General features: G+C 40.3%; 1 protein-coding gene across 9 annotated transcripts in view; it reads left to right on the top strand.

The window, feature by feature from the left end:
* The window catches only part of LOC124869456 (disco-interacting protein 2 homolog C), a 200,956-nt gene that overhangs the window by 141,378 nt on the left and 36,835 nt on the right, over positions 1–22,743 (top strand). For all 9 annotated transcript variants that reach the window (XM_047367309.1, XM_047367316.1, XM_047367308.1 and 6 more), the window contains 11 exons: positions 2,394–2,555; positions 4,662–4,781; positions 6,011–6,208; positions 10,540–10,631; positions 16,294–16,404; positions 16,815–16,938; positions 19,505–19,614; positions 20,758–20,860; positions 20,999–21,063; positions 21,735–21,828; positions 22,589–22,708. In XM_047367309.1, coding sequence (XP_047223265.1) covers positions 2,394–2,555; positions 4,662–4,781; positions 6,011–6,208; positions 10,540–10,631; positions 16,294–16,404; positions 16,815–16,938; positions 19,505–19,614; positions 20,758–20,860; positions 20,999–21,063; positions 21,735–21,828; positions 22,589–22,708 — 1,299 coding nt within the window. The remainder of the gene's footprint in view (positions 1–2,393; positions 2,556–4,661; positions 4,782–6,010; positions 6,209–10,539; positions 10,632–16,293; positions 16,405–16,814; positions 16,939–19,504; positions 19,615–20,757; positions 20,861–20,998; positions 21,064–21,734; positions 21,829–22,588; positions 22,709–22,743) is intronic.

The raw sequence follows: 22,743 nt of genomic DNA, 5'->3' as shown, positions 1-22,743 counted from the left end.
TAAGATTAAAAGCTGGATCATGTCTGAGCTGTAATTATGAGGAAGAAAATAGATGTTAAAAACATTATTCTCCTGGAGACATTTCTAAACCTCTCCAGGGATCAACCTTTAACCTTTTTTTATAATGTGTGAAAAAATGTAATGCAGCCATAACTCTGATGTGCAAAAAACTGTTGTAACATAAACATATCAGAACACTGAATATCCGTCCGTCTTCTATTCAGTTCAGCTGATTTAAGCTGAAGGGTGCAGAGCGACTCCAAATAATGACTGCACATCTTCACTCATTCATCCCATCAGCTTTGCATCACTTCCTGGTCCGACTCTGAGCAGCATCCAGCACAGAGAGGTAAACACTGTTTGATGCTGCTGAGCCGCTGTCCAGCCTCATTGAAAAAGACCAACATGTGAAGAGTCCGAGGCTCGCCGGGAGCTTTGAAACATCAGAACCCCAGACGGGCTGGAACGGTTCCTAAATGTGGCACAAAATAGGCTGAAGATTGAGGGTCTGAAGAGAAAATAGTCTTTTTAGTTGCTTTTCAAAGACTGGAGCTGCTGAATTCAGGGAAAGTGGAGTCGTTTGAAAAGAGAGATTTAAGGAGGTGTTAATGTGGTCTAACTGCAGGATGCTGCAGGGAGTAGAGGTTCTGGTTCTGGCTCGGGTGGATTTTCACTGCATGCTTCTGAGGTGCGTCAGATTATTTTCTGATCAAGAACAAGAAGACTTTTCTGTTGTAAAATTAAAATATTGTTTCTGCATTTATTGTGATTCTCAGTTTGTTCCCAGCTTTGACTGCAGCCTCAACAGGCACAAGTTTGACCTTTTTCTGCATTTTTTGCTCATTGCAAACAGTTAATTTGAAAACAATAATGACCCAGTTCTGATGGCTTGTTATTTAGAGTCCTTTAAAGCAATATTTCCCAAACCTGTCAACTTCCAGGTCACAAACCAACATCATAAAAACCTGAGACCTTAAATGTTAATTCAGTAATTCAGCATTTCTGTTAATAGGTTTGGTTTCTGAAGAGGATCTCAAGACCAAACACTTGTTAATTAATGACCCCAATGGAGGTGCCGACCCCCCCTTTTGGAACCACTGCTTTAAAGGATGACCGCCTACGACAAACATCAGACACCATCAGAGAATTCAAACGTGTTATAAACTGATATTTTGAGGGATTTGGGAACTACAGCAATGTTGGCTGCTGGGTTTGGTTTGACCTTGTTTTTTTCTTTCAAACCAGTGATTCCTAACCTTTGTTGGCCCTAAAGGGGGCGCTGTATAGGTCAGGGGTCGGCATGAATGTAAATGGCTAACGAGTGCAAAATACTGTAAGTGATGTTTGAAAATCTAGTTTTAGACTTTAACAGTTGTTGCACATGGAACCGCATATAAAAAGTAAGACTCTTGAATTAAAAGATAAAAACTGAAAATTTAATTTCAAAAAGTCATTCCCTATGGATATTTTTACTCAGGTCAATCAGCAGATGAAGCCTCCTGATTCAGAAACATTGTTTGCAACCTGAGAACAATGCAGATAAATGGGTGCAGACCCAGATTCACTGATGTTTATAGATTATTAGTAAAATCGTGAATGCTGCAACTTTACATTTAGGGACCTGCACAACCTCAGCTGTGAACTCGGCTGTTGAGGGAGCTTTATTTTATCACAAGGCAGGCTGGTGTGCTCAGACTGACCCAACATGGAAATCTGAAGTTAGTCTCCTATTTACTGCTTGCATATTCATGCTCTCGCTCTCTGTAAGCAGCAGCTGCTAACATCCAGACATCAGATCCATGGTTAGAGGTTGAAAATGTTTATATTGGAAAAAATGATCTGGGGTACCTAACGAAGGAAATGCAATCAGTTGATTAGGTGTTTGCTGCTGGTGAACATGCATAAACCTGCACACCTGCACATGTATGCATGCATGTTGGTGTGTGGGCGTGCATGAGCGAGCAAGTGGGGGCATTGCAGGGATGCAGCTTTCTTGCGTGCACAGGGGCTCTTTTAAGAGTAGAAACCACTTCTTCTCCTAGGTCTCCTGTTTATGGTTAGAGATGGAGAAAAAAAAGGAAAATTTAATAAAAAGGATTTAGAGCATAATTGCTAATGTTCTTTAAAAACTAAGCACGATCCAATTTCCATGTGCAGGATGCAAATTGAATCCTTCAAACATGCATCGGCTCAATAAAACCGTGTTTTCTGACGGAGGGATTAATGTGACATTTCCGACCCACAGAACTCAAATTAAACCCTGATAGACATCTCTTCAGACTCAAACTGAATCTAAAGATGAACAGCAGACTGCATACATGTGAATTAGCCCCGTCCAGTTGGTTCTGACCTGAATCTGGTACTAACCAGGCATTATTCCTCATCTTTTTTAGAGAACCACTCTGCTCCCCCAGATGTGACCGGCTACACCAACAACACCTCCAACACAACGACCACAGACGGGATCCAGGTGGAGAGGGCACCGGGCGGCGGAACTGCAGCCCCGAAGCAGACCCCTAAATATGGAAACGCCGAGCTGATGGAGACCGGAGACGGTGAGTGGACACTGAAAAGAGCCCAGGGTGGGAGAACGACAGAACCCACAGAGCAGAAGTCATCTCAGGGAATGAATGCGTCCAGAAAAGATGGTTGTGTGTGTCTCTGCACAGACCTCAGAGATGACTAAAGACCCCAGTTTGTTGGTCCATTTCTTCTCTGGAGAGAGATGAAGCTACAGCTGATGAAGTCATTCAGGCTGCAGTCGATGCCTCTGTAGGATGTTGAACCCAGCTGCCAAATATAACAGAAGGCTGTTGATGCGTCTTCTTTGTCATATTTGAAACAATTTTACTTTAAACAATTGATGTAAAAAGAAGAAAGGTTCTGTAATCTAGTGTAAAGTAAAATCTGTTTTGTGTTGAATCAACAGGAAAAACATTTTTAAAACATTTAATCTTTCTTTTCTGTCTAGTTGATTCTAACATAAATTAACAGCTGTGCATTTTCATATACTTGGTCTTATCTCCAGCTGCACCCACATGTGTTGCTGTATGAACAACTGATCCAGCTGTTTTGGCCCAGCACTCTGGATTAATATTTCAACTTTTCTTGACTTTGACGATGCAGAAAAAGCTATTGCTTTACCTTTTCAGTAACTATATTCATCTATTAAAGTTGCAGCCACAGTGTTCCTGCACTCTTTAACAAAGTCTCAGTGAGTCTGTGAAAGGTTTTTTACTTTGGCCCAAAACCTCCAAGGCACCTCCAAGGGCCCATTCATTTGCACTTAGCAGGACTGTTATGGCTTCCTGTGATTGGTCATACTCGGCTCTTTCTTCTTCTGTTTTCTCTGCCCTTTAGATTTAATTGGACATGAGCTGTCAAACGATTTGTGTTTTATTTCATAGTGATGCTTCATATTCACCACAAATCAGCACAGTCTTTGAACAAATGAGGCCGACTAGCTTTGAACTCAAACAGCTTTTTTACCACCTGGTGGATTCCTGTGTGTGTTTGCAGCACAGTGAGTACAGCTATATGACACAGGGAGCCCACGGCTTAACATGAGCTGCCATAAACACGATGAAAGATTAAAACTGAATTGCTCCATTAAAATGTATGTGCTCTCTTTCATCCTATATAATTTAAACCTGGCTCTGCATGAAGCCACTAAAGGAGCTACTGCTGCCTGTAACTCTCTACTTTTTATTTAACATAGAAAGTTCTCCTGGATCAGTTCTGCTTTCCTATGTGCATGTTTTGTTCTCTCAAACCCCCAGTCGGCCGTGGCAGATGGCCGCTCACACTGAGCCTGGTTCTGGTTCTGCTGGAGGTTTCTTCCTGTTAAAAGGGAGTTTTTCCTCTCCACTGTCGCTACATGCATGCTCAGTATGAGGGATTGCTGCAAAGTCAACACCAGTGACAGTCCACTGTCTCTACATGCTCATCCAGGAGGAGTGAATGCTGCAAGTCACTGACTGGATGCAATCTGCTGGGTTTCCTTAGATAGTGAACTATGTAACCAGTTTGAATAATAACCAGAACTTGACTGCACTGTTTGATAACTAGGATCAGTTGACTTGGATTTTGTCTGTACGATTGAATTGATTTTTAATTTTGTAAAGTCCCTTGAGATGATATATGTGGTGAATTTATACTAGATGAATAAACTGAATTGAAGTAAAAATGTATCAGTTGGGTCCAGATATGACTGCATTTGGGTCGTGAACTCATTGGGTTCTGGATGTTTGCCAAGAAAGAGAAGTTGGATTGTTGTCTATAAGGAGAACCTGATGATTTCCGTGTTTCTAAAAAAACAGAATTTGTTAATATTTGGGTTGACCCAACAAATCTGGGCTTTGTTTAACAATCTGAAGTGTTTTCTTACCTTTCACACTGATGTTCACAGTGGAAGAGCAGTAAGAGAAAGACTGTTTTAGCTGCTGCAGCTCGCTGTCTATCTGAATGATGTGGCCTGCTTAGTTGAGACCATTTAGAAGAGAGCGACCCAACGCTTCAGGACTAATTATAAAGAAATGAGAACATTAAAAGCAAAGGTGGTGCGGTTTAATGTAAAACTCAGGGATGTTTTTACAGATCACAGAAGAAAAGGCCAGATTTTGCTGGAAAAGGCTAAGATTAAATGTGTTTGTGCTCTGCAGGTGTTCCAGTGAGCAGCAGAGTTTCAGCCAAGATACAACAACTCGTCAACACGCTGAAGAGACCCAAACGACCTCCGTTAAGAGAGTTCTTTGTCGATGACTTTGAGGAGCTTCTGGAGGGTAACAAGCTTCCTTTATTTAAAAAAAATATTTTAAATTCCTCCTGAATGTGGTCCCAGGCTGGGATTGGCTGGCTTTTCTTTAAATGGTGTCTTACATCCAACAGTTGCTTTACCACATGCAGCTGAAAAATCCTCAGAGAAATTTTCATATTCCCTAATGCAGACTGACAAAGCCGAGCCGCACTGATGAATATTTCCCTCTGTTTTCAGTATCAAAAGCTGCAGAGGCTAATTCATAATTTAGGCATGAATGGTAAATGTTAAAAATACTTGCTTGATTAGAAGATCTTTCCTGGATCACTCAGCTGTTATCTACATACAAACATGATTATTTGGTCCAAAATGTTGATATTCTTTTCTCTAATGACTTTAAGTATCTAAAAATCAAATTATTTATTTTGTTCTTGGATGCATATTATCTATTTCTTTTAACATGATCAACATTTCAAAGCAATGACCCAATAAGTGGGGCTGAAGCTTCTGGAAATGTTGTTTAACTTGACACGGTTAAAGCTCTATCGACATCTTGTTTGCGATCATGACACACAGGTAGTGTGTCTTTGCCAGCATAAAAAGGACTTCATTGACTGCACTGATTGGATTGAGCAACACTCAGAAAATCGTTATGGTTCAAGGAACTCAGAGAAGATCTGGAAACACCAGTATCTCTTTCCATAGCAATGCCGGTTTTACATCTGATAAACACTTTCAGGTCATTGAAGACAAAGACTGAACTGTTTGGCCACACTGACACGAGTGAGAGCAAAGGTTTCTAACCTGAGAACACGGTACCAACTGTTGTGGCATGGTAATGGCAGCATCATGCTGTGGGGTGGTTTTGCTGCTAGTGGTACTGCATTTATCAATAAAAGTGGATGGAATAATACTTTTTTTACTTCATCTGAAACCGAGACCCATGTGAAAATGTGTGGACTGTGTTGAAATGCTGAGTCTGTCACTGGAAACCAATCAGTTTTAACAAGCTCTACCAATTCTGCCAAGCAGAGTGGGCCAATATCCAGCCAGAATGATGCCAGAAGCTTGTTAATGGTTGTGAAAAGCTTGTGGTTGAGGTACAACTTGCTAAGAGACATTTAATCAACTATTAGTGGCTATCAACCTCTAGCCACAACTCTACCAGGCTTGTCCTGTTTCCGCTCATAAACAGATCTAAAACGAATGACACAGTGACCTTAACCTTCTTCTTCTTCTTCCTCTCATCTGCAGTCCAGCAGCCGGACCCCAACCTGCCCAAGGCCGAGGGGGCGCAGATGGTCGCCATGCGGGGCGAGCAGCTGGGCGTGGTGACCAACTGGCCGCCGTCTCTGGAGGCAGCGCTGCAGAGGTGGGGCACCATCTCTCCAAAGGCGCCGTGTCTGACCACCATGGACACCAACGGCAAGCCGCTCTACGTGCTCACCTACGGTAAGAAGGTCATCAGACGTCTATGCAGTCTCAGTCTTTAACTGATTTATGTTGCTTTTCCTTTCTTGCAGTTTCATATAATTTGACCTGTGCTAACACAAAAACACACAAAATGTCACACAAGCAGAACATTTGAAACCCTTGATGATCCTGTATGATCTAACTCTTCATAAAACTCTGCAAGACAGTCCTCAGTTTGTTATGCAGAGGGAGAAATACTAAAAACCCTTTATTTTTCTGCTGAAAACTCCTTCATGTTTTAAAGCACATGCGGCGTCTCCCCCAAGCTAATTCAATGAAGCACCAAACAATGTTTAGCACCCGCTGTGGGAGCATAATTCCCCTAATGGCAGCCAGGCAGAGCGCTAAGCACATTAGCAACCTGTGAAAAAGATGTTTTAATGAGAGCTGCACTGGTATAGAAGGAGGGAGCAATGATTCTTTGTTTTTATTTCTGTCCCAAGGATCCAGTTTTTCAGATGTGGTTTAAATCAGTTGCAGCGTGACTCCTTGGACAGTCTCTGCAAGCCTCATGCAAACAAAACCTTAGTTATACAGCCTCTGCAGTGACGGGGGAATAGTATCTGGCTTTTTAGCAGGTTTTGATATTGTTGAAAACTCTCAGTACTTCAATTAAATACAGGTCAGAAACTGAGCAAACTGTTATACAGTCTGACTCAGATCCATACATTTCTAGATTTGAAGCAACTGTTGCTGCACTTCAAGAAGTCACAGTAAAAAGGTTAAACCCACTTCCGGTCTCTAATCTAATTCAACACAAACACGGCCTAAACAAGCCTGTAGCAGACATCTAATTTGGAACAAAGTAATTATAAAGTGATGGGAACATATACCAGCCATCTCACCTGCAGCACAGCCACAGTTTCAGCGTTCTAAATTCATTTACTCCAGCTGAATCACATTACGGCCTCCTCCCAGGTGCGGTGCTGCAGTTAAATCTGCACACAGATTGGAACAAGTTTCTTTGTTCTGCAGCCGGAGCCTGGAGATTTATTGAAGAAGCAAACGGCAGCAAAGAAAACGGCTTCAGGTCCAGAGGGCTTAAATAAAGAGATTTAGCTGCTGTGAACAAGGCTGCTGGCCCTCAGGTCCTCATGAATTTAGAGTCGAACCTCCCTGCTGAGCTGCAGAGTGAACGAAATGATCCTGAGAGGACCTCAGACACATCACAGCATAAGCAAAGATTATCACACAGTCATGAAGAAAAAGAGGAAGCGTTTCTTTAAAAAGCGTCTTGGCCATTAGATTAATTAGGAAATGCATTTTTTTCTAAATTTGGTCAGCTTCATTAAACTGCTTCATATGAGAAGAAACCACATTTTTATTTTATTTATAACTACTGTGCTAAACTCATTTGTTTTAGTTCAACGAATAAATGTAATGAATCTTAACCCATTAATGATGTGGAACATATTATTTCTTCAATTTCTTTCATGATTGCTATTCTTAACTACAGTCCTCTCCATAATCACACATCTTTGTAGATTTTCTGAATTTTAACCCTTGAATGACAGTTTTAGCAATAAATGTGTCTATTTAACTGTCTGCTCAAAAAGAGTCACCACCTGGATTTAACCAAGCAAGCAGGTAAGATCCTCCTACTGGATAATTAATGCACTGATTGTTATGTTTTAGTTAGTAACAAGATACTTAAGATACCGAATGACCAGGATATACCATCAGTGAGCTTCCTCCCTGATGACCCGGGCATATTTCAAGATGAATGACGGGATTCGTCGGGCTCAAAAGAGTGGATGAAGGAGCATTTGACCTGATTTTAGGATATGGATTGGCCACCACAGAGTCCAGACATTAACCCCATTGACAAACTGCTGGAGAAGAATTAGACAAAACAAGACCTTGGCGAGAAATGAATGCATCTCTAGTGAAAATAAATGTTGTGACTTTGCAGAAGCTTGTCGAATCGATGCCGCAGTGAACACAAGCCATGATCACAGCTTGGTGGTCCAACGAAATCTTTTTTTTGGACCAGTGGTGGATCTCACTACTTAAACACTCATATATAGTTATTTTAAAATATTGACAGGATTTAGCAGATGTGTTTGATGTCCATGCAGGTTTATAGTATTCTCAGATTGTCTCAGAGGATTAACAGACGGCAGCTCTATCACAGCAGCATCAGTTTTCTCCAAGCAGCCGTTCAGTTTGTGTGTGACTGATCTTACTGATGTGAGAGGAGTGATCTCGCTGTAGATGATGAGACGATATGAGAGCTCACCAGACTGTGAAATGTCTCCAGCCTGCGTTCAGGAGTCGATCACCAGAGACAAAAACATGGTGAGGTTTTAGCATAGCAGGTGTGTGTGACTTGCCGTGCTGAATCTAAATCTCCTCCTTTCTCTCCCTCAGTCTGTACCTCCTCTTTATCTCTGATTCCTGTCGTGTCTCGTCTTTGATGTCAGCCCACAAAGACAAACTTGTTTTGTTTCTTCCTGCTGAGCCGTCCTTCGCCCCGGGAGAACAGAGGGAATTCATGATGCCCACTTCTTCCTCTGTCCTTAAACTTGGAGCTCATCGAGGCTGCACTGCAGATAACCTCTCATAACAGCCAGGAGAGACATGTACTTTGGTTCAGGAAATAAAATCTGTTGGCAGTCGAGTTTCTCTTGGAGCTTTCATCCTATCTGTTTACTGACAAGTTATCAACTCCAAAATTGAAGGAGAAATCTGAAAGGTGGCGAAACAGATTCTGCCCAAAAATCCAGCATTCACAAACGTCCTTCGGCCAACTCTACATCAATCAGTTGAAACTCTCGTTGGTGGCGGATTAATGAAGGAAAAACAGCTGCTTAGTAATGTCAGAAAAAGCTGAGTCACTCGTTGCTATGGTGCCTCCCTCCTTTTCTCTGAGGGGAGACTAACATGCAAGCCTCCAACAAATGGTTAATGTGCAAAAACTCCAAGAGGCAGAATCTTCTGGTGACCACGCATGAAGCTGTTTATGTTTCCAGGCCTTTATGTAGGAAAGACGTGACAAATTAAACTCCTGGAACCAAAAGGGAGCGCATTACACACTTTTAAGAGTGTACACACTCTTAAAAGCTTTAGTCTTAAAGCCGCATGAGACACACTGGGTGATGCTAGATAAAAATGCCTACATTTTGATGTAGAAACTCTTCACGTGAAGAGAAAAACTCTAGATATGAAGGTAGTATAAATGCAAAAGCTTCAGAATATTTTATCATCATCATCACAACTTAATCTGGTGCAGATTCTCAGTCATCCACAACATGGCGATCCTAAATGCTTAAGTAGGCAACTGGAGAAAAAAGTTTTATCAATTAACTTCCATCGGCTTAATTGTTGCCTTAAAACTTAAAATATCTTTTTAACACTTATTCACCTTCATTATTGTTTACATTGCAATGCCTGGAGGTATAGATGCATAGATCTGAAGGATACAGAGAGATCACCATTGAACACAAAACCTTCTTTGCCTCCTTGAATCTCCAAGATCTCATTATCTTCTATTAATTCGTTCTGACAAACAATTGAAAAAGGTTCTCCTCTCATGGAAAAGATAAGTATTTCATGCAGGATTGCCCATGCATAATAATATCTGCGTAAAGCAGATTGAATGAAAGGATAAAAATGGGAGTGGATGAAATTGATTCCTTTGTTTAGAGTTACAGCATTAATGAACAGAGCAGACTGGAGCTGGCAGAGAAAATGAAACTGATCAGAAAGATTTGACACTGTTTATTGACTTCAAATGGGTCAAAGGGATTTTTAAAGTGATTCTGACATGCACCTTTTTCAAGATGGAAGGTTTTGTTTTTACTTATTTTCTTCCAGAAAAGGTGAAGAGTTTATGTGTCACCTAAAGCTGCACGAACTTCGGAATAATAACCAACACAATCATTAAGACACCAAACATCTGTAATAGATCACTGGTGTGGCCGGCCTTCTTGACTTCTTCTTATGTGTTGTGGTCCTTGTGTTTGACTGCGAAGGCTCACTGTATATGGGTCTAATTATTAAGGAATTCTGAAGCCTCTTTAGTTTATTTCATATGAAGAAAGCTGTGTGATCATTTTTAAACTATTCCACCCTGGACAACGTGTGATTGATCAAACGTCTTCAAACAACCAGACTAGGGTCTGTTCTGCAATTTGTTGCATATGGGGAGTTATGACATCATCCAGCTGTTACACACAAATATCTAGTGTTTACATATTTCATAAATTGCATTTTTGAGTGTTTTATGACCAATTTTCTGATACCTCTTCTGGTACATTCTAACCCTTCAGTAGTTGTGACATAGTTCTAACCTTTTGATGTGTTGCCAGGTAAACTATGGTCCAGAAGTGTGAAGGTGGCCTACAACCTGCTGCACAAACTGGGAACCAAACAAGAACCACTGGTCAGGCCTGGAGACCGGGTGAGTTTAAAGAATCAAGGACATACGATGTGTTTGTGCAGTTTGATTTTCTCCAAACATGATGCTGTGCAAACCATCCTAACCTTGGTCTCATCTGCACAAATGACATTGTTCCAGAAGTCCTGTGCTTCATTCAGGTGCAACTTTGCTAACCTAAATTGTGCTGCCATGTTGTTTTAGCTAGAAGAGAGTTTGTACCTCAATCCTTCTATGAAAGCCATACTTGTTAAGGTTTTTCAACATTTACCATGTTAGCTGAAGCCTATAGAGCCTGAGATAAGAACAGTTAATTAACTTTTCAGTGATAAATGTAAATGAAATTACTTAACAATAAAATCAAGCAAAAAATAGTTCAAACAGCACAAATGCAAGAAACTTTTAACCACAAAACTGAGCTGAGTTTAAATGTTTGGCCATCAAAGTCAAACTCTGTGATGTCTCTGCTGTGAAAAGAATTATCAATTGTAGTAGCTGACAAAACTAATCCCACGAGCCCATAAACAAGCAGCAAGCCCGTAAAGCATCTGGAAACCTCTGGCCAGAGGATCAAAGACTCTGAAAAGAAACATAAGGTTTCAGTAGCTTCAAGAAATGCTGAGGAGCTTTACAATATGGACTGAGCTTAGAAAAAATCTTTTAATCCTTAACGCACTTTTGACCCAGTTTTCTAGAATGATGTTTAAGTAACATTAATGGCCTCGTCACAATATTGTTCCCGGTCTGTTGACCCTTAAATATCGGGAAAAAATACATGGCAGAAGTAACCAGTACCCAGTCCTTGCAGTAGTGAGCAGTAAATTCAACACCCTCGATTCCAATACACATTACAATATTAGGAGCCACAGTGCATCACACTTTTTAGACCGACTGGAAAGAAAACTGCTTCTCTATGTTTATTGCTGATGTCTTTACGTCCACGGATTGTTGCAACAGAGCAGTCTGCTCTAAAACAGCAAGCAGACACAACATTTGGTTTAACATGAGGGTTAAAATGGTTTTATATCTTTCCTGATGAATGCATTTGATCAGCAGCAAATAACTATTTACTCTGAAAGCCTCATGACATTAAAAGATGAATGAAGCCACAACAATGTGTAAAAACTCTTGTTGCAGTTGTCACCCTGAATAAATTTGAATGCAGCTCCACGAGAACATGTCTTTGGTGGATTTTTCAGTTACCTGACCTCTTTAACACACCCTGGAAACAGCTTTACTCACAAACACCAGACCTCTTCGTCTGTTACATCATTATTTCCTTGCATCTGGGTTGAATTTATGAGCTTTTCTCTGATGTCATTTCTAAGACTCTTTGAGCTCTTATAAAACAACACGTTCCTCAGTACTTAAAGGAAGAGACTCACTAACAGTCCCCCTTCCTTTCTCTGTCGTTATCACCACATCCTGTTTTGGATCTGTAACTCCATGCTCAGGACATTAAAAGATCTTCAAACTGAAATGGAAAACGCTTCAGCAGCAGCCCTGCATGTTTTCTGATGTCATGCATCGCCCCAAGTGTCTCTGTTGTATCTCTTTCATCTTTATTTTAAGCTTGATCTCAAGCTCAGCTGGAAAATGAGTCAAGGCTGACACAATGCTGGTTAGTACAGTATCTCAGCACCGTGTGTTTTAATTATGACAGCTATGCTTTTTTCCCCTCCTGTTCAGTGGGATTAACAGACCAGTCCATTTCATCTTGAACATGCTGCATAAAAATCATACTTTCAAGGATGTTCCCATAAATAAGTTTTTAATAGGAAATGTTTACAAGCAGATTCAATCACCCTGAGAACAAATCATGGACTTTTTGTGTGGTTAAAACACATTAGAACATTGCTTATTTTGGTTGGGAAACAGTTCCTAGGAAAATGAAAATGGGGAGTTTTATTTTTTCATAGAGTTAGTGGAGGTTATGTGATGCTCTGTTTGTATGAAGGTGTAATTCAGTTCTTCCTTTGTAATAGTCATCTCACTGGGATTGTTAACGTATTTCCATTAAATATTTGTTTTATTCGTTATTCTGTTATTTGTATGTGCAGGGGAAATTTAGTCATTTCATTGTTATGGAAAAGAAAAATCCTTTAAACTGGTTATACGGTTATTATGACGTGTAATACTGTATCCAGAGTGCAGCTGATTAAATACACAGCTTGTGGTTTCCTTTTCCGTATTCTCTGGACCCAGCAGTTAATGGTTCTCCATTGATTTCATGTTTGGTTTTATTCACTAGCTGCATGTAAACGTTTGTGATATTTGAAGTAAGACATTTGCCCGTACATCAACTTAACTGCTTATGTTTCATTTTCGAACATTAGCACCTACTGATGTTTCCAAACTAGCACGCAGACATGAAACGTCAAGGAACTGTGGAACAAGCCAACAATCAATCAGGTTATTGTTTTTCTATAGCACCAAACTGTTGTTCATTCTGAAATATGCAATAAAATTTATAAAATACAACTCAAAGTGGCCGAGTATACTTCCCAGAGGAGCTCCGGTGCTTTAGTTTAGTGGAGGAAGATCAGTTCAAAGATTCTGAGGTCTTTTTGTGTGGATAAAGTTCAGCACTAAAACTGTGAAAACTTAATTTTGTGAAACTATTTATTGAAATTAAATCCAATTTATTAGCTGATTTTTTTAAATGATCTAAAACATCATTTTGTTTTTAAGTCTGTTGCTTAACCTCCAATTAAAATATCAGTGGTTGAAATAATTTGAACGAGAAGTAGCGGAAGAATTTTTTAGGACTCTGTGTGAGACAACAGCACAATAAATCTCTTTTCTCGCTTCCAGTACATAAAATTAGGTTGTGTATATTTGTATTGTTTTTACCCATTTACTGAAACATATTCCAGTTACAGTTATATGATGGAAATGGACATCATGGCTCTCAACTTTCTTTTGCGGGTCTCCACATTCAAATTGCATGAATGGTTTAGGAGTTTCCGCTCAACAACATCTCATTATCCAAAGCATGCCACACCATCTGTAACACACGGTGGAGGCAGTGTGATGGCTTGGGCTTGTGACCCAGTACAGAAGAAGACGAATGCGTTATGAGACCTTCAGAGAGAAACTGGCTGCTCAGATCCAGCTAAATGCTGTAAAACTGACAGGGGTTCGTTTCCTAATAAAGACGGACAATGACCCAAAGCATAAAGACAAAGCAACCCAAGGGTTTGTTAAAGCAAAGGGTTTACCACCAAATGTTAGAAAGGAACATTTTATTTTTAAGTTATTTAACTTGCAGAGCTACTCGTGAGCCCCTGAAATGAAGACATTGTTTAAAAAAAAGGTTTAGTTCCTCACATTTTTATGCAATCTTTTGTTCAACCAACTGAATCAAAGCTGAAAGCATTTACTTTAAAAGCATCTGAGTTGTTTAATTTCAAATTCCAATTATCCAAAAATGTATGGACTTTACTGTTAATGTGCAGCCCTAAAACAAAGTTGACTAATCTGCTGCTACTTTGTTATTACCGTGTTGCAATATATATCAGATATTAGATTACCAAAATAACATTAGACATATTTTAACCTGCAGCTCAAACCCACAGTCCTGACTTCACATTTGAACCTCAGTTAATGAAGCTAAGAGAATAATGGTAAGGCATACAGAGCTGTGGGATAAAACAATAAAAAGTTCTAATAAAGGAAGCTCCAGTGAGTCGTATGATAAAGGAGAAAATTAATAATGTATTAAGCTTTCTTTCCTCAACATTTTTGCTTCTCAGATTGCAAAATGCATCAGAAACCCATCGCTTTACTTAGAGAAATATTGTAAAGCAGATTTATGTGAGAAAAATGAAAACAAAAACGTGATCTGGAGGTTGGCTTCTCTGCAGAGCCATTTCTCTATTGTTTCATTTTGCTGCAACAAAAGCAACACATCCTAGATGAATAAATGATAAACCAAACAGCCATTCGGCAGCTCTTAAAAATATATTTATATTCAAGCAGCAGTTATCTTCTTTTCTTCTATGCTGCAGCTGATGGACATATACATCCTCTCTTTGCTATTATGTGCAGATGAAGCCCGACCGGCTCCAGTGAGACCTGCAAATATCGATGTTACATCTGTTAAAGGATCATTACAAGGCTTGCATTCATTCAGCAGCACTTAGCTTATAGCACACACAGAATATATCTCCTTTAGTAATGTGTATAAAAGCTATTAAACAGCACTTCGACAGGGTTTAATGGTAGCGTCACAACAGGCAACTGGAGCTGAACTGGATCCAATTAGGTAGCGATAGCATCCTCACTGTGGTGTAGAGGCATGTTAACTGTAGATACAGTATGTTCATGTCATGTGTGCATGCTACATCATGGAGGCTGATCTTTTTTCAGTTAAAATCGAGACAAAACAATTGCCATAAAATCCTGCTGTAAAATATATATAACAAACTTACAGATCATGAGGCAGTAACATGCTCCTAAAAACCTTATGTGACTCTGGTGGCATCAGCCATCTTCCATGGTATAGTCTGTTGGAGCAGCAGCGTATCTGCAGCTGAGAAGAAGTGGTTAGATGAGCTCATCAGGAAGGCCCGCTCTGTCCTAGGACGCGCCCTCGACCCAGTGTGGGTGGTTGGAGACAGAAGGACTGAAGCAAAAATAACCTCATTGTTGGACGATGACTCCCACTCCATGCATGAAACTGATGCAGATCTGCAGAGCTCCTTCAGTGACAGATTGCTGCATCCTAGGTGGACAAAGAAGTGTTATCACAGGTCCTTCCTTCCAACAGCTGCTAGACTCTATAACCATCACTGCTCCCAACAAACTCAATAAGTGTTTACATCCCTGCTGTTTTTTGCTGCTGTTCTTATTCAAACTTGTACATGCAATTTTCTTAACAATTCAAATCACCCTAACAGTTGCACATTTCATTTAATGCTGTTTACATGAACCCTACAATGTTTTTTCTTGTGTTAAAAATGTTTCCCTTCTCTACGGTCTCTCATTCTTAGTTTTTGTTTTCTATATTTTTACCTTTGTGTGAATCTGGATGCTTCTATTTGCCTGTTACTTTGCTGTTGATACACCTGAGTTTTCTCACTGTGGGACAATAAAGGATATTTCTGTTCATTCTAATTTATTCATCTCTGGAGAACGAGAGTGGATTTGAGCATTGAAAAAGGCAGAAAGACTTGGTATTGTGGCGTCTGATGCGAAAAATATCAGTGGTTTATGTTAATGGTTTAGAGAAATTTGAAACTAGATTCTGATCTACACTTTTGTTTAGTTTGTTCTGTTCAGAGGTCTCTGGTTTTAAGCTGTAGGAAGAAATGTGGTTGGGAATGGATTTATGGGAAATGTTGCAGAAATAGACAAGAGCCAGAATTTGGTCAGACATGTGAGCCAGATGTCTTCCATATTATTCAGTTTTATTCATCTCTGATAAAAACCATCAGGCCAGCCTTCTATCCATCCTCCGAGCACATTTATTTTCCATTTCCCAGTATTTTGTCCCAAATGCAGCCCTGGCGCCTGATTCCTCCGTAAAATATCCCCCGTTATTTCAGAATTAAGAGTAAAATCACTGCACAATCATGTTCAACACAGACGTCAAATTTGTAACTTTATCAGCTCTTTTTTCTTCCACACCCCATCTCTGTAACCCTGCAGTAACCAAAGGCATAATTTCCCTTTCTGCCTGTAGGTGGCGCTGGTCTTCCCCAACAACGACCCGGGTGCCTTTATGACGGCTTTTTACGGCTGCTTGCTGGCTGAGGTCGTCCCCGTGCCAATCGAGGTACCACTGACCAGGAAGGTAAGAATCCATTATGACCTGAACTTTAGTTTTCATTCATCATTCAAAACAAAAAATGGTTTTAGGTTTGTAGAAAAGTATGGATCTGCACAACTGCTTATTTTATAAATATGCTCTCAAAAAGAAGTCTATCAACACTGTATTTAAACAAGCTTAAAAAGCAATAAAATGAAACGTACAAAAAGTTTTGAAATTCTTGCAGTTATCACACACCCTAAAGGAGAGATTTCATAGAAAAATAACAAAATAGAAAAAATTAAATAATTTCATAGCACATCTATACAAAAACATTGATCAATTCGTGGTTAAATTTAGGAAATTTAAAAAATATTTTTCCAAAAAGCTGATCATCATCAGGAAGCTCCTGTTCATCAGATTGGACCCTTTGACGCCTCTGTTGGTGTTTGCAGGACGCCGGCAGTCAGCAGATCGGCTTCCTGTTGGGGAGCTGCGGGGTCACCGTGGCTCTGACCAGCGACGCCTGCCATAAAGGGTTACCCAAAAGTCCGACCGGAGAGATCCCACAGTTCAAAGGTCGGACACACAAAACTGTTCGCTGTGACACCTTTGTCCATGCAAGCATAAAGTGGGTTTGTCAACATTATGTATGCACTAGTGTTGAAGATATGACTGAGCTGCAGCCCAGTATGCTGTGGTTGGAGAACAGCTGAAATATTGCATTAACTGAACATGGGTTTCAGTTACAGAAAACACCTTAAAGCTAGTTTTTAAAAGTCTGTTTTTAGTTTTCTGCTCAAAGATTGCATACCCACCATAAGAAATATTGTTGTTTACCAACAAAAACAGATTCCATTCAAAAACTGCAAAGTTACCAGATTTTACAACGGTCATTTGCGTTTCCAGTTGTTGTCCTGTGGCGTCTGTCTTTCTGATACTTTGCTGTAGAGCCTTTTAACAAACGTCGTTGGAATCAGTGGAGCCTCAGCTTTCGTTTGACCCCGTGTGTTTAGCCGTTTAGCACAAAGTGTCACAGCGGTGGAGCCTGAAATAGTAGCGAGTGGGTTGACACGGAGGGGATTGATACATTTTCATATGTCATCATTCAATTAGTTGTTATGCGAGTTGTGTTTGGGGCTTGTTGATGACATGTCTGCCCCTCTCTCCACCCCACTTCCTCTCTGCCTACTTTGGAAAATTAACAAAAATAAAGGCCACTAGTGCTTCATATATTACATCATATTATGAGAAATGGATAATTCACTGTGAATTTGTTCATATTAAAAGACGGAATAATTAACATTTTATTTATTGACCATGTGAACTAGCTCTTGTTAATGTTTAAACTACACAACAGTGGAAAAACATCCACAGAGAGCGCTGGAACATCATAGCGGAGCCATTTAATGCCTCTGAATAAACAACAGCAGTTTTTTATATTCAAAATTAGCTCTTACAAGCTAATTTTAAATATTTCAGCTCTCTGTGTTTCTAATGATGGAGTGTTCAATGACCTCCTGGAAATTCCAAGACTGCTGACTTGGAAAGTTATTATATGAAACCATAGAAAATGTACTAGTAGGGTTCTATAAATTAATTTATTGCTAAAGTTAAAAGAAACAGAAATTCTGATGGTAATTTTTGTCAAAAGCAATGAAAGAGGACAGAAATAATCCACTTTGAAGCAAGTTGGACCCCTAACAAGCTGTTCTGCTGATTTTATATATATATAATAGTTATATATACAGGGTTTGGACAATGAAACTGAAACACCTGGTTTTAGACCACAATAATTTATTATTATGGTGTAGGGCCTCCTTTTGCGACCAATACAGCGTCAATTCATCTTGGGAATAACATATACAAGTCCTGCACAGTGGTCAGAGGGATTTTAAGCCATTCTTCTTGCAGGATAGTGGCCAGGTCACTACGTGATACTGGTGGAGGAAAACGTTTCCTGACTCGCTCCTCCAAAGCACCCCAAAGTGGCTCAATAATATTTAGATCTGGTGACTGTGCAGGCCATGGGAGATGTTCAACTTCACTTTCATGTTCATCAAACCAATCTTTCACCAGTCTTGCTGTGTGTATTGGTGCATTGTCATCCTGATACACGGCACCGCCTTCAGGATACAATGTTTGAACCATTGGATGCACATGGTCCTCAAGAATGGTTCGGTAGTCCTTGGCAGTGACGCGCCAGCAAGACGTGCACCAACAATTTGTCCTCTTTTGAACTCTGGTATGTCACCCATAATGTTGCGTGCATTTCAATATTTTGAGCAAAACTGTGCTCTTACCCTGCTAATTAAACCTTCACACTCTGCTCTTACTGGTGCAATGTGCAATCAATGAAGACTGGCTACCAGGCTGGTCCAATTTAGCCATGAAACCTCCCACAGTAAAATGACAGGTGTTTCAGTTTCTTTGTCCAACCCCTGTATAACAGTTATTGACTTCAAACATTCAAATACAGTTACTCAGCAGAACTGCATAATCTGTCTGGTTTAAAGTGATTTGTGTAAAGTAGAAAATATCCCTTTACAATAAAAATAATGAAGACCTTTTATACATTAAGTTCTCAGTGAAATAACCTGACTGAGCAAAAATACAGTGTCTTGACAGCAGACCGCCAGGCTGAGAGATGGAAGACCTGGTGATGGAGTCATGTGGAGAAACTTGGAGGGATGCAGATCGATAACAGGCGTCAGTACAGAGAGGAGGAGGAATAGAGAGAAATCTGTCAGTGATAAAGAACCACAGTTTGCTTTGCAGTAATGGATTTATAAATAGAAACATAATGCAAGCAGATTTCAGATTGTCCGTGTGGCGCTCATTAAAGCAAAGTGCTTCTTGTATCGATCAGCTTAAAGCTCTTCTCAGTCACACGGCTGATGGTTTCTTCTGTTTCTCTTCCGTCTGCAGTAATTCAGACATTTGCAGGATTCACACTCAGGAGTTGATGTTCAGTATTTTTCACTCATCCAGCCTTTCAGAGCTGACTGAGCAGCTCATCCTCGTACCACGACCAATAATGGAGATAATTTCTCCTTTCAGCAGTAGAAGTAAAGCAGTCGAAAATGAATGAAAGTGTAAAGAGTTTTCTTGTCCACAATCCCTGATCTGATCTCCTTGTGTCCAGGTTGGCCCAAGGTTCTGTGGTTTGTCCCAGAGTCAAAACACCTCTCCAAGCCGCCCCGAGACTGGTTCGCCCAGATCAAGGATGCCAACCAGGACACAGCCTACATCGAGGTAACACAGATCCGGATGAGTCCTGTCGGTTTTTGCTCCTTAAATCACCACAGATACACGTCTTCTAGGATTAGAGAGACACCACTTCTCAGCAGGTCAATGGCATCATGCGAGCTGGTTGATTTGATTTTTTTCAGCAGCCCCGTGGTAATTGCACCGGCAGTGAGGTGAAATGTCTCCTTGATTGGATTTGGATTGAAAGAGGCTTAATAGCAACTGATCAAGGGAGAGAGATGATCAAAAAATGACCTCCTGTTTTTCTGACAGAAGTAAGTCTGCAGGGAGCCCCAGGCAGAAAAATATTACTGCAAGACTTTCTTTTCTGTGGCAAAAAATATTTTGATCCCAACATGATTCATGGCCTTAATAGCAGCTTTTAATGGTGGTTTGACAGACTTTTAGACAGAGGAGATCTTGTTTTAACAGACAGCTCATGGATGATTGGCATTTTTCTGCTATCTATAAGAGTTTTAGTTTTTATTGCTCAAATCCATCAATTCTGTTATAAATTGACTGGCAGCTCATATTTCCTGTTGGTCGCAACAGTGTTTTCATTCTGGCCAAAACCCCTTTACCACAAACACAGCTCTGTTCACGGGTTTGTGTGGAGTTCTGTTAATATTTACTTAACGCCAGCATTGATAAACCAACAAACAAAAACATGCCATATCTTGCATGTAAATAGTAATGACAATATTATAAAAATGTTTGTGAAATGTATTCATAATTTCACCCCAATTTGTCCTGGGAAAACATCAAATGAACAAAATTGGTACAAAAACTGTGTCTATAGAAGATAAAAATGGACACAGGCAGGGAAAATTTAGAGAAAGCAAAGTAATTCCTGTTAATCCAGTTAATATCCTGAGAAATAGGAAAAATATCCCAGGTACCTGCAGATGGTCGGGAAAAACAAGTAGTGCTGGTGTAAAAAGTACAATGTTTTACTGCAGATCAGGATGATACGGCAGCTATCAAGTAGTAGTACAAATCTTTCTTTCTGTAGCTTCTGTAACGTAAGTGTTTTATTTATACACACACATATACATAAATATATACACAAACGTTTTAGAGTTGCGTTAAATGAGATTGATGGTTTTAATTTTACGGTTATCATCACGCTGCCCGTCTCCGTGTGTCTAGTACAAGACGTGTAAGGACGGCGGTGTCCTCGGTGTCACGGTGACCAGGACAGCCATGCTCACACACTGCCAGGCCCTCACACAGTCCTGCTCATACACAGAAGGTAACACACACACACACACACACACACTGTTTCAGTTCACACAGTGTGATGATGATTCATCCTCAGAAAGCCAACAGCTTTGATGGGTCCCTGAAGGGTTTATTTTTCACTGAACTTGATCCTTTTTTCTGTTTGCAGCTGAAACCATAGTGAATGTATTAGACTTCAAGAAGGACGTAGGACTCTGGCACGCTGTCCTGACTGTAAGAAAATGTTTCTATCGACTGCTGCCCTAAACGTATAAACAGCAGAATCAAAATGTTACTGTGTGCACTTTTTTCTTATACATTGTTCCATTTTGTATTAGAGTAACAAGTCTTATATTTCACTCGGGTAAATATACAAAGACTATTTCTCTTAATGTTTTCCTGATTTGGCACAACTTGCGGAAAAAGCGCCGACATGTACCCTCCTCAGGTTAAATGCAGCGAGCTGATTTCATTAGGAGCTGATTTGGCTGATGTCGTTCTTTGTCTAAATTTCCCATTTCAACTGGCTCGCAACAAATCGGCAGAGTGGGACCTTCCTGGTTTGTGTTGAAAATGACAAAATTATTTAAAATTAGCTTTTATTTCTGTGATTGGTGAAATAGATTTAAATGTTCTGATGTCGTGAAACGTCGTGAATAACTGAGCCAAATATCTGATTAACAACAGATGAAAAACTAGAAGACAAAAACTGCGAAAAGATGCAGGAAAAACATCTTTAATGAGATATATCAGCTCTAACAGGTATAAACTATCAGGGGTTTATTTGTAGATAAATTACTGGGAATGATGAAAACCAATCCTTGTTGACTGATTTCAGTTTAGCTCTATACTTCATGAGTCATTCTGAAACGTCGTCTTCTCTTCTTCTTCTTTCTGTCCCTCAGAGTGTGATGAACATGATGCATGTCATCAGTATTCCCTACGCCCTCATGAAGGTGAACCCTTTATCCTGGATCCAGAAAGTCTGCCAGTTTAAAGGTAACCCAAACATCCCAGTCGGGTTCAGAATCAAAAAATGTGCGAGGAGCAAATTTCTGAAGAAATCTTGAATGGGGCCCATGCACTTTATCCTGTGGTTGATTAGCAATAAAAACATGTTTAGTTGAGATGTTGCTATGGCGATTCCCACCGTTTTTATGGAGGGGGGGCTAGGAGGACACAAGAGAAGACAGAAACACTAAAATAACTTTTGTAACTGGTAAAATATCAACCCATTAACCAACCAGCCTACATAACGACACACCTACCAACAACCAAATGATCCACTCACCCGCCTGACCCGTCATACCTGGCTACAAACCAGCCAACCAGATGATGTGACCCTTTCTATCCACCAAGTAAATGTTTTCACAGATCGACCAACCTGGCTGTCCTACCCTACCTGCCATCAACCAAGTGACCTGACCCAAACTACACACAAACTCAGCGACCCAACCAACCAACTAACCGACCCCTTCCTATCCACAAGCCAACTGATTGAATGACGTGACCTTCCTGCCTGCTTCCTAAATACCCACCCAGCCCGACTCTTACTACCTGCCTGGACCCACCTACCTGCCTGGTAGGAAGGTCCAGGATCTAGGAGTCTGTTTCATTTTACTGACTGACTGTTAACAAAGACTGTTTAGCTGATTTCTCCCTGGGTTTTCCGCATTAAAACTAATAAATCTCATTTTATTTCATTCATAACTTTCACATATCTTACATTTGTAAATGCTGGTTAATGTTTCACCTGCAGCGAAGGTGGCCTGTGTGAAGTCCCGGGACATGCACTGGGCCCTGGTGGCCCACCGGGACCAGCGAGATGTCAATCTGGCCTCCCTGCGGATGCTGGTGGTGGCCGACGGTTCCAATCCCTGTGAGAAAAACCTCTCTCTATGTTTAGCGTTGTTG

Source organism: Girardinichthys multiradiatus, chromosome 6 (genome assembly GCF_021462225.1).
Source record: "Girardinichthys multiradiatus isolate DD_20200921_A chromosome 6, DD_fGirMul_XY1, whole genome shotgun sequence".
In the NCBI taxonomy this organism is placed as follows: domain Eukaryota; kingdom Metazoa; phylum Chordata; class Actinopteri; order Cyprinodontiformes; family Goodeidae; genus Girardinichthys; species Girardinichthys multiradiatus.
The sequence above is the reverse complement of the archived record's forward strand: the minus strand, read 5'-3'. Positions and strand labels throughout refer to the sequence as shown.